The 12,278-nt window shown below is 34.0% G+C and overlaps 2 protein-coding genes across 15 annotated transcripts in view; one reads left to right on the plus strand and one right to left on the minus strand.

Annotated features, from left to right (window-relative positions):
* Positions 1 to 12,278, plus strand: part of LOC115243362 — a 44,900-nt gene that overhangs the window by 12,210 nt on the left and 20,412 nt on the right. Inside the window, exon 3 of one of the 2 annotated variants that reach the window (XM_029820288.1) lies at positions 6,195 to 6,611. The exons of the other annotated variant lie outside the window; for it this stretch is intronic. Within the exon in view, the coding sequence (XP_029676148.1) occupies positions 6,195 to 6,235 (41 nt within the window). The 3' untranslated portion in view covers positions 6,236 to 6,611. Of the gene's footprint in view, positions 1 to 6,194; positions 6,612 to 12,278 lie in introns of those variants that run through there. 2 annotated transcript variants of the gene reach the window in all.
* Positions 1 to 12,278, minus strand: part of LOC115243345 — a 38,250-nt gene that overhangs the window by 9,181 nt on the left and 16,791 nt on the right. For 5 of the 13 annotated variants that reach the window (XM_029820247.1, XM_029820246.1, XM_029820244.1 and 2 more), the window contains 6 exons: positions 2,828 to 3,015; positions 2,389 to 2,476; positions 2,185 to 2,312; positions 1,835 to 1,964; positions 571 to 1,513; positions 37 to 140 (listed from right to left, as the gene is read on the minus strand). In XM_029820247.1, coding sequence (XP_029676107.1) covers positions 37 to 140; positions 571 to 1,513; positions 1,835 to 1,964; positions 2,185 to 2,312; positions 2,389 to 2,476; positions 2,828 to 3,015 — 1,581 coding nt within the window. Of the gene's footprint in view, positions 1 to 36; positions 141 to 570; positions 1,514 to 1,834; positions 1,965 to 2,184; positions 2,313 to 2,388; positions 2,477 to 2,827; positions 3,016 to 3,212; positions 3,504 to 3,752; positions 3,940 to 6,656; positions 6,874 to 10,748; positions 11,080 to 12,278 lie in introns of those variants that run through there. The other 8 variants (XM_029820255.1, XM_029820254.1, XM_029820250.1 and 5 more) reach the window with 8 other exon arrangements.

A 12,278-nucleotide genomic window follows, 5' to 3' on the forward strand; every position in this document is an offset into this window, starting at 1 on the left:
TATATATAAGTGTCTCATTATGAATAATTGAGTTACCTGGACGTGGTGGGGCGCTTAATCGATCGTTTTGAGCCGTCATACCAATGTGATTTTCATTAGTCGTTGCATAAGATAATTGGACTTTGATTTGCAAGCGTTCGCTATAAAAAGGAAAAGAATTACGAAAGAAATACAACGTGTCGCGGCGGAATTATCGGAAGAATTACGTAGCAGGATATGGAATTCATGCAATACCGAGTTGTATAAGGAACCGAACTATCATTATCGCTTATTACATGTTCATTTCGAAATAGAGACTCATTTTATTCATATTTATTGTATCCTTGCAAATTAGATACGTATAAAAAACCAGAAATAAAGACCAAAAGTAAGATTGACAAAAAACACATATAAGATAATAAAAAAAATACATTTAAATAATATATTCGGATAAATTTAATTTATATAAAATATTTAAAAAATAAACTGTAATTTGTCTTTTTTTTTCACCGATGAAATTATAATTAATGAATTAAATTATGAGTTACAATTAATTAATGCTTAGAAAAAAAGATATTTCGAGAATCTTACCTTTCTTGTTCCTCAATCGAATTGTTTTCTAATTCTCTGAACTGGTCGTTCATTGTTTTACTCGTTTCGTCAGTCAACTCGTTCTCTCCAGAGCAAACTTCGACTTTCGTCAGACTGTCTAAATGCCTCTGGATCGCCGTGTCGTAGTGCTCGGTATACTCGCTTTCTCGTTGTTCTTCGTTTTCGTCAGCGACGTGTCCCGTTCGATCGTTCGATTTTCCAGATTGCGTGTCCTTTTGTGCAGAATTTTTCACCGTGATCGCCAGTATCCTTTCGCCGCAATCGGTTGTATCCTTAAATTTCTCTTTGGCTTCGTCTTCTCCTTTTGCCTCCGTTATCAACGCAAAGGAACTTTCACTTAGTTTCTCTTTATCATTTATATCTTTGATTGTTTTCTTTTCCGAAATTTCCGGAGATTTCAAGAAATTTTCATTAATTTTCTCATCGAAATGTTCGTAAACTTTTTTACACAAATTTTTTTCCATTTTTGTTTCTACTTGACAGATGTCGATTTCATCTTTTCTAATATTTGGCACTTCTGAATTATTTTCCATTTGATTATTTTTCGCATCGCATTCGGATGTCCTGGGAGTTCTCGGGACTACGTTGTTAATAGCTTCCATCAGTTCCTTCTCGATCTCCTCATCGGATTTTGTAGAGGAACATTCAGATAAATCTGACGTGTCTTCAGCATCTCTGTCGCCGATCAGAGCCTTGTAATCCGCGTTAGAACTCGGTACCAACATAGCTACAGCGTCCGGCTGTGTTCGGGAAGATCTCTTCTTCTGGAATAGCCAATTGTCCTCCCAGGATTCGACGGGCGAGATTAGGTCCATCGCGCGATCAGCAACATGACGTTTTGTCCTGGCCAACGAGTATTCATCGCGATCAAAATCTGAGGAATCTGACGATGATGATGGCGATGGCGATGACTCTCGTGGAGCTATTTTCATAAAAAATAAATAATTGCTTTTGTAATTCGCGATAAAATTATATTTTGTATTTTATGCTAGAAATTTACAATTGTAAAAAATTCTTATTTTTCACATACATATATTTTTTAAGAAAACAATATTAAGAGCATATTGGACGATTGTTCAAAAATCGAAATGGTTCTTAAATTTCGAACGATTGTATATCAAGTACATGACTTTATTAATCATAAAGTATATAAAAGTATAGTCATACACACTTTATTCTATTGATAATTTCGTATATTTTTATACACGTAAATGATATTCTAAATTAAAATTGAGATACTGACGGTCAACGATATCCATTCCGAGTTCCGGAAAGGGAACGCGCCGGGCGCATTCGAATTCCATGACATCGTTGCCTCGAAATTCATCATCATCCGACGTGATCGTAGTTACCTCTTCTATTCGTTCTTCCATCTGCAATAAGATTCGGTTTGTCGCTCTCTTTCAAATAAAATATGATATAATAATATTTTTTATTATATCGATTATATGTGTTGTATTATATTGTCGTGCGAAGAATTTAAATCTGATATACATATCTTATATTCATCTTTGACTGCGTCCTGGTAGCATTACGTTCCGCATTTCGCTGTGTAAAAATATGTAAATGCAATCATAATCACGATGTACGTACCATAAAAGACATCGGTTCCCGATTATCTCCATTTTGTTGTCCGATCGACACGTTACGATTACCGTTGCATTCGCGACGATAGGACGTATAGCTCGCCGAGTCTTCCTCAAGGCCATGTTCGCTCTCAGCTGAAAGAGGAACATAGTCTTCGTAAATATGACATCCCATACTTCATGCGCGATATGTTAAATAAATTCTACGTACTCGTGGTATATTTTGCCTTAGGCGAATCTGTGTCATGTAGTACGTTGCTGTTGCCGTCCACTCGTTCTCTTTGGAATTTTTCGACAACCTAAAATGCGCATCGTAAATTTAATGATATTCAATTTAAAAAGCTATAGTATACACTTTAATTAATAATAAATAATATTAAAATTTTAATGCGCGCGAAAACATTCTTTCTCTAATGATCTATTCGAAGATTGCAAACGTATTTTATTGACGATAAATTGTGTAAAATAAGAGGCGCGTTTCACATTGCGTAATAATTGATTTAAAAAAGATATATGCAGGTATTCTATTCAATAATTAAAAAACTGTGTAATGGGGATTTTAATTTCTTTTACAATCAATTTGCGTGTTGTATATATGTGTGTGTGTGTAAGATATATATTGATAAAATATTCTAGCATATCTAAGCAACCTTATTAAGTATCGCGGTGGCGAGTAAGTCCTCATAACTATGATCAGCGATTGGGCGACCTTCTCGAGGATGCTCGGTATCCGCAGATGCACCCAATCCCGGTAACTTCCGAGCTTCCTCGACAGCTCGCTCGACGATCTCTCTGAGAGCCGCGTGCGCCGTAGCTGGCGAATCCATAGATGGTTTATCTGAAACATCAAATGAAATCTACTGTGAATTTGACATAAAAATGTATCTTTATTCTCGATTTATCGCTAAATTCGAATATTACATTCAACGTTGCTATCCTTTTCTTACATTACACGTATAAAATCTTTTCTAATTATAATACAAACTACAATCTATATACAAGTTCTTCCTGGTTATACCAGAAGCTTAAACGCACCAATTTCGATGAATTTGCTGCGGATTTCGGCGACAGAGCGACGTAGATCATGTTTTTTTCATATTAACAATTTAACCGACTACATTCTTATCCCATAATAACACCCATTATTAATATAAAAAATAGTTCAAAACGCTGGCATCAAAAAAGAAGAAATCCTTTTTGGACGAAGAAAGAAATGACAATTTTTCTAACTAGAAATATTATTTTATGTCGTCCGTGACTCCACTATTATTGATTCGCGATCGAATGGCGATCCCATGGATCGATCGCGGTTTCCACGGAAAGTTCCGAGCGACTGTCGGACAGTTCACCGGCATCGACACGGCCGGCCGCGACTTTCTTCGGCGTGATCGAGCCATGGCGAGATAACGGCGATATACGGCCGGCAGCATGTCGCAAATACCATCACTGCCGCCGCATCTCCCTCGTAATTTCTCCGACGCGACCTTGCCGACGATACATACTCGCGCGACCACTCCTCTCGTCGACGATTCTCTCGCGGCTTCATCCCGTCTCTCCTTTTCTCTCTGCATCTACCTTTTGCGTTTCATCTTGCTCGACGTGAGGATCACGCGTTGCAGGTGAAATTTGCCGACCTCCTGAACTCTTTCTGCGGGAAACTTGAGATACGCTCTTTTATCGGCAGTCACGTTTGCGGCGATGATTTTTACTCCGTCTGTATTTTCACCCATCTTTATTTTCTGAATAATCTGTATTCTGGAAACTTTATACTTATTGCTTGATTTAAATGAATGATTGCACGATGTATTTTAACTTGTTAGTCTTTAAAATGAGAAAGGGAGAAGAGTTTATGCTTTCACAACTCTTGAAAGTTTTTAATTTTTATCGAAAATTGGAAAATTAAAAGATCTTTAGTCCTGTTTTTACTGTATTTAGAATAATCGTTAGAATTCTTAAAGAAGTCTATTCGGACTCTTCTTAAGAAAAAGAAAAATCAGATTTCTATAATTTCGAAAATTTTTGATATTACCAACAAAAACGGGAATGTTCTGATGATCTTCAATTATTTTCAAATGTAAATTTTTCAAGTTTCCATATGATAAAAATTTTGTTTAAAAACATTGTTGACAAAATAAGATTCAGATTTTAGTCAAGGAATCTTTGATCGAAAAGAGAGATATATTATATTATCCGCGATACCCTATATATGTATATGTAAATAGCATAGAGAGAAATAGAAAGAGAGAGAGAGAGAACTATAATAATCCTTCCAAGGCTACGTCGAACAATTTGTAAATAAACACGTTGCGTGCCAACTGCGTGAGGCGACGCTTTCTCTCTCCCTCTCTTTCTCCATACAGTCGTGAATCACACACACGTTCGGTATGTCGTGGATCACACAGACGCTTCTTCTATACGCATAATCGATCCAGGGATCTCTTCCCGAGACCATCCAGCCTTGATCTCACGCCGTAGAAGGTGAAGGTCGACTACAGGTATTTCGCGCGCGAGACGGCGACGGCCGCTTTAAACATAAGTCGTATGTATTATTAACCGGCATGCAAGAAAGATTGCTTTAGCAAGCAAAATCGTGTTCTCGACATCCGTTAATGATGATAAAGCCAGTGACATCGCCATTGGCCTTCGATCGATCTTTTACTTTCCTCGTACGACTATATTAAACGATATATTCCAGTAGCGTGCGTGACGTAAAGAAACAATTATCATGTATAATTAGTACAAGATATTCGAGTTTTTTTACCATGCTCAGACTAAAAAAATAAAGCTTGATTGACGTCATCGTTTACATGACTGCAACTTAATATCAAAATTGCAAAGAGAAGAATGATGTCAAAATAACAACCGTCAAAATCATTAATCATTAATGTATGACAGATCAACGTCAAAAAATTATCAAATAGAGACTTTTACGATTCAGAGTTCTACATAAATTTTTTTATTGATTTCTATAATAATTTTCTTTATGTAGTTTTACTTATATTACAACAATTTTAATTTTGGCTCGAAACACAACTGTTAGTACATTCGTTTACCATACAATTTATTTTATAAGAGCATCGATTTAAAAGAAGTCAAGAATCATACCATCGTCTTTCTCACGACGTAACGTCAATTATCACACTATTGAGAAACAATACTCTATAAAATAACAATTTGGTTTACAGATAGATACTTTTCTATTTGTATGTGAATAATTTGTGGATAATTGGTGGATAAACTCTATCTGAGACGTGGTAACGAGCGTGTTTTATGTGGGAAACTCGTTCTCTTCGCGGAGAAATTCAACGTTCATTCAACAGCGATACCTTAATATAGCACGAACTTCTCCCGCAAAAATCCGGATAACGGAAATCGTAAAACCGTTGCGCAAAGGCATTTCCTTTTTTTCGTTTTTCTTCGATCGCGATGTTATAAATGGTCTATTGCATTCAATGATTTTGAGAAGAGGTTACTGGACCAGTTTTGCGCGGAGAGAAAACGACGATATCTCTTGCGAGAATGTGCGACCCGAGAACATATTTTCATGCGAAAATTCGAAATCGTTGATGTACAATGAAAAAGAAAAAGAATTCATACATCTAGATGTGGTTTAGTGGGAATAGTAACAGTTTGGAATAAGAAAATGAAATATAATATATTATAATATTAAAATAGAACATAAAGAAGTGGGAAAAAGTATGCGGAATATTATATTAAATATCTTTGCTGCATTTTTTCACTATTTGATCATTACTTGCTAAGAAAAATATATATAGATATAATAAATAAATAGAAAGATAATTAAGCATATATAAAATAAAATCGGAACTTTACTTGCGAAAATTCATTGATTGAATGAAAAAAAGATAACGTGTATTACATTACAAATAATTCCCAGATAAAACAAAAAATAAAATGCTAAAAATATATAGTTAATAAAATTAATATATGCTCTCTAAATATTATAATATAATATAATTTTGTCAGGTTATTATTTTCTTATTATAATCATTGCAGTTCTTCATCTATCTGCGGATTATTTAGAGATAAGAAGATAAGAAGTCAAAGATTTTTGCGGCGAAAAGATTATAGCATACCAATGTGTCGCATATCCATTGTAACAAATATTGATAAAACGATATTTTACGATAACAAAAATTGTATGTTCAAATATGTGCACACATCTATGAATAATATTGATTATTGCAAATAGTTCAACAAAGTTGTAATAATTTCTACTCGTCGTATCAAATTGCACAATTTGAACCTGCTTGTTCATTTAACTTTAGTTTCTTGTACTTTTGATTAGTTAAAATCATTAAAATCATTAATGTGTATGTGTATGTGTGTGTGTGTAAATAATACTTGACATATAATGTAACCATAATAAAATTTATATAGTAACATATAGAATTTATTTAAATATGCCAATTTTCAAATATACTCAAGAAAAATAAATGTTTAGCATAGGATATTTACCATTTTTCTTTATGATCAAAACATAGACGAAATAGGCGACGATCAGACCACCAATCAATGTCAACATCTCTTTGATCCACTGCAGTTGCATGAATTGCACCTTTCACATCCTATCGCCCCGACTTGATCGCGGTTACTCTATTTCCCTCCTATTCTTTTATATTCTCGCGACTACCGGGATTTCTTCACAAAAGTTCGGAATGCAATGAGCGACAAGCTAACAATGAATCGGGCACTTACACACATCATACGTTTATCAAAGAGATTGTCATTTACTCATCAGACATAAGACTTTATTATTTCTTCCAAGCATGATGCTTTTGATAACGATAACTATGCTCTTTTTATGAGGTGTATCATATATGTCCCTTGCGAATTTTAAAATTGCTTCCAATTTGAAAATAAGTGACGTTCCTTAGTAATTTCTTGAAAAGGGTGATAATGCTCTTCTCAGAAACTTATAACGAAAATAGATTCTGAAGAAATCGCGTATTTAACGTTTATTATTTAATTAATGAAACTAATTGAGATATATAGTTTATAGTTACTTTCGACTTTAAAAAAAAAAAATATAATATGTTATGGAATTGCGTTTAAGATTAAATATAAAGCTGCAAAAAGATTTCATATCGTAAGCCTCGATTCCGAGTTAAGAATTATCATGTATCATGCGATAAAATGATAATAATGAGTCGGCGATGACGCGAATTATACTTTGATTGAAGCAAGTACTACCGAATTTACTACGTACGAAGAGTTAATTAACGTCAAAATTTTGATATGTGTATATTAATTTTGACGAGACTTGTGTGATAATGTCGATTTATTAATTTTTTTCTTGTTTTACGAGCGACCTTAAAATTCTTATTTACATAGCAAATGGTGAAGCAACGAAGCTTGACGTTGTTAATATTTGAACTTTGAGATTCCTCCTGGACGCGCTTCCATAGTTTTTTATTATTACTTTTATTATCGTTACGTCTCGGAATTGTATGCGGTCGAAGTCTCTTTATGACGGACATGATCGAGTATGTCACGTTTTCCGATGCTTTTCGTATGCATGACTTTAGTTTGCATGCCAAATAAACATACGATATACATGGAAATATCACATAAATATTCTTACGTAAAATCGTCTGTTAATATTAATGCGAGAAATTAAAATTTTTGCGATAACCAGTTTAAATTATAAAACATTTGTTTAAATATACACATAATATAGTTCTGCAAAAAATAAATTGAGCATTAATTGATAATTTTAATTTTTTTCAATTTTGAGATTTCTCGAGATGTTAATATTATATATATTTTTCTTTATATTATTTATCTTGATATTAATTATCTTATATAATATTATTTATTTATCTTAATATTAAATTTTTTACATCACTTTTTATTATAAATAGCCAACTTTGTGAGTTTTACGTCATACTTGATAAGGTAGTCTCGTAATTATTTGTGGAAAATGAATATTTATCTTTTGTGTCATTTTTATACAGTGTGTTCAGTTTCTATTAATCGTTAGTCATAGATATATATTTTTCAAATTAAAGAAAATCGAATTAAACTTTTCACAGAGCAGGATGCCAATTGTTTTGATTTTCAACATCAAATATTTTCAAAAATATTCTTTAGATAAACGCTCTAAATGAATGTAAGAAAATAACAGACATTTCTGAGAGATATATTGAATGATACAAGTGTACAAACTTTACATTCGGCGAGCGGAGCACATCTTTCAAAAATACATGTCACGGTTGTAAAACATTTATAGTTGTAAAATTAATTATTTCTGGCATTTTCGTAGTTTGCATGCAAATTATTTTAACATCATCATCAACGCATTGAAAAGATTCAATTGAAAGTCACGATTTCATTTCTCAGTTTAAAAGTATCTAGTTTGTTCAGTTGTGTCACGCGGTTGATAAAAAATTGTTATGCGTGACGATAACAAGAGCTAAATAAGATCGTCCTCTTTCTTGGCACGCGAGAATCCTTTTGCGATTCATCCTAGACAGTAGCATTTACTGAAAGCCTATTCATGCGACCTCATTCATTAGATTAATTATTTACATATCTATAAAAAATTTTTGAAAACATGTAAAACTGAATTAATTATATAAGTCAGAGTGAAAAATGACATCTTTTGCATAAATATAATTTTACATCCCGGCAAAAAAATATTTCTAAGAATTCTTTTAACAGCGTTTTTTTAGGCAGCAAATTTGTAAATAAGTTGAAAATATTGATAATCAGAATTATCGAGAATTTGTAATAATACATAATCGAACGGTTAGTCGCGTTATTTAACACAAACTATCGCTTATCATTCCAATTATTATGCGCTGTTCTTCAGTTTTACATCTTTCCAAAACATCTTTTTTTATAGATATATAAATAATTAATCTAATGAATGAGGTCGCATGAATAGGCTTTCAGTAAATGCTACTGTCTAGGATGAATCGCAAAAGGATTCTCGCGTGCCAAGAAAGAGGACGATCTTATTTAGCTCTTGTTATCGTCACGCATAACAATTTTTTATCAACCGCGTGACACAACTGAACAAACTAGATACTTTTAAACTGAGAAATGAAATCGTGACTTCATCTTTCCAAAACTTTTTTATAGATATATAAATAATTAATCTAATGAATGAGGTCGCATGGATAGGCTTTCAGTAAATGCTGCTGTCTAGCTAGGATGAATCGCAAAAGGATTCTCGCATGCCAAGAAAGAGGACGATCTTATTTAGTTCTTGTTATCGTCACGCATAATAATCTTTTATCAACCGCGTGATACAACTGAACAAACTAGATACTTTTAAACTGAAAAATGAGATCGTGACTTTCAATTGAATTTTTTTCAGCGCGTTGATGATGATTAAAATAATCTTTATTTTTCACGCAAACTACGAAAATGCCAAAAATAATTAATTTTACAAATATAAATGTTTTATAGTCGTGACATGTATTTTTTAAAGATGTAACGATGCTCTCGCCGAACGTAAAGTTTGTACACTTGTGTCGTACAATATATTCCCGAGATTTATATAAAAAATAATATGATTTTTTCAAAAGTTTCCTTAGATTCCAAAGAGCTAAATGACACTAAAAAGGCCAAAATTAATTTTACTTCTTAAAGGAGTAATCAAAATTTTTAATATTAAAGACAGAAATGTTTTTGTGTGATATAAAAAATAAAGTTTGATTAGTCAAGAAAAATATACGATCACGACTCAAGAGCTTTTATACAAACGAAGAGCTTTTATACGAACAATAGATTTTAATCTCTAAGATCGTATGGCTCTACTTTAATCTGAGCTCTACGAATACAAGAATTTTTTGCGTTTATATTACAAAAACCAAACCATTTATTAGATTGATTGCGCGTCGTGACGTACGATCAAAAGTATCAGTGAATGTTCAGAGCGCGTTTCAAGGCCTTCGAATTGATTTCTCCAATGTGAGAAGATCTATTCCTTTTTTGCTTCCGCGGCTGATATCGGCTCTTATCGCACCGTCGTAATTAGCGTCAACCTTGATACTTTAATATAACGTTTGCCCGAGAAGCCGGGCAAACTACAAACATGTTTTTTTCGTTTCATCCAATCGTGAATCGCCAAGATGCGATCACTTATATTTCTCTAAATATTTCGTGCAAGACCGACACAATCAATATAATTACGCGATATTTTTCTCTTTTTCTTTTTATTTATCTTGAAGAAATAGGTGATGACAATAAAATAATAGATTCTGCATAATTATATATTTAATCTCTGTGACCATCGCGAGATTAATATATTTTTAGATTTTACATTGAATTTTTAAATTGATGGAAAAGTTGAGGAAGTTATTCATTATCTGACATTTTAAATTTCCTAGATTTGACGAAATGTATGATCATTATCAAAAAAATTAATTAATAGCATCTGCGTATCTCGTTTTAAACAAATTCTCTCTTTCTCTCTTTACGAGAAAATATAATAATAGCGAAAAAGGATATTACGTTTCCGAATGAGAAATATAATTTCACATATAACAAACATCTGTTAATCTCTGTCGATTCACCTATTTCCTTATAACACATTCATACATTTTCATCAGACTGTCTCCGATAATTATACCGATTCATCGTGAGCAAAGTCGGACGATTATAATCATCCCGGAGGTTAAAGATCAGCTGTCACGCTTATCAAAAGACACCTAGCCATTCCTCCCTCACTTCGTTTTTCGCGCGGTGCGTTCGTCACCGTACACCCCGTGTATAATTTCCTTTCCTTCCGTCACCGCGCTAATTTAATCGCGCGCGTAGGCCGCGCGAAATTTCACTCGCGCTCTCTCGTACCGCTCGCTCGCGACTGAATCCAAAGACGACACGCACATCGCTCGTCGTTCGTCCTCGTCCACCTGTGCGACGACGATGTGTACGACCTATGGCTTCTTATAAGTGGGGAGTCGGTCGTATTTGCGAGAGAACGCGCTCCTATCGCGAAATCGCACACCGCGCCGCGCCGCGTCGTCGGATCCCGGGGGCCCCCGGTTTTGTGGGACCACGGTGGCCCGCATTCACGGTGCCCGTTTATCGCTAATTACGGCCGTTCAAGTCTCGAAATTAGGCCCACCGTAAATTATAATCCACCTGCGGTTCCAATTAATTTCGACATGTTGATATTTTAACTCTCCTAGGATAATTACTTTGAACGAAAAAAACATCTGTGGGCAAAAATGTATGGATTTTATTTTTTTGATAGGATATTTATAGAATATTTGATAGGATATTTATAGGATGTTTGATAGGATATTTAATAGAAAGATATCTTTTCGATTATGATAAAAATTTAACAATGAATGTCTGCAATTATTAGCACGACGTACCATACGAGCTTAAGCTCACGAAGCCACACGACTTATGTAGTCAGAGAATTGGAGCGATACCAGACATGTGGCGATATCAATGGTCGTTTGCGTTTGCCACGTTATGGTCTAACAAACGTTATCGCGCTGATAGACGCAGTTTTATATCTATTGCTCAGTCATACGACAGCAACTTTTTAGCTCTCTTTCAAATGGAATCTGAAGAAAAGAACTGTTCGTGCCTGCATGACAGAAAGCAAAAGTAATCGAATTTCGCGAGACGTGATCTCATACCGTTTTCTGGAGCAAGTTGGAATTACTATGACTTTGGTTACGACAGGGATACGATTTTAGCTCTGCAAATTCATTAACCGGCATTGAATTAATCAATCGTAACTGCGTAAATGTCACTTTGATTCGCGGAAGAGTCACGGAACTCGTTTCCCTTATCTGTGAATGTTGCCTGGCTGCTTTTACTGTCGACCTGAATTCTCTTGTGGATTTGTTGTGTGTTAGATCTAGCCTATATATAGAGTGTACCAAAATGGATAAATATATAATGTTGCAATCGACGATTTCATTGGCGGATTAATAACCGATTTTTTAAATGAACTATAAATCCTGTACAACTTATGTATGAATAAGCGATATGTACGCAATTTTTGCCGATATTCTATTATATTTATTATCATTGAAATTTGGGGGAATATTTTTGGATAGAAAATTTAAAATTTGCTCATATACACATTAAGCAAACCTGTGTATATAT

The sequence above is a fragment of the Formica exsecta genome, unplaced genomic scaffold, assembly GCF_003651465.1.
Source record: "Formica exsecta isolate Colony F162 unplaced genomic scaffold, ASM365146v1 scaffold72, whole genome shotgun sequence".
Taxonomy (NCBI): Eukaryota; Metazoa; Arthropoda; class Insecta; order Hymenoptera; family Formicidae; genus Formica; species Formica exsecta.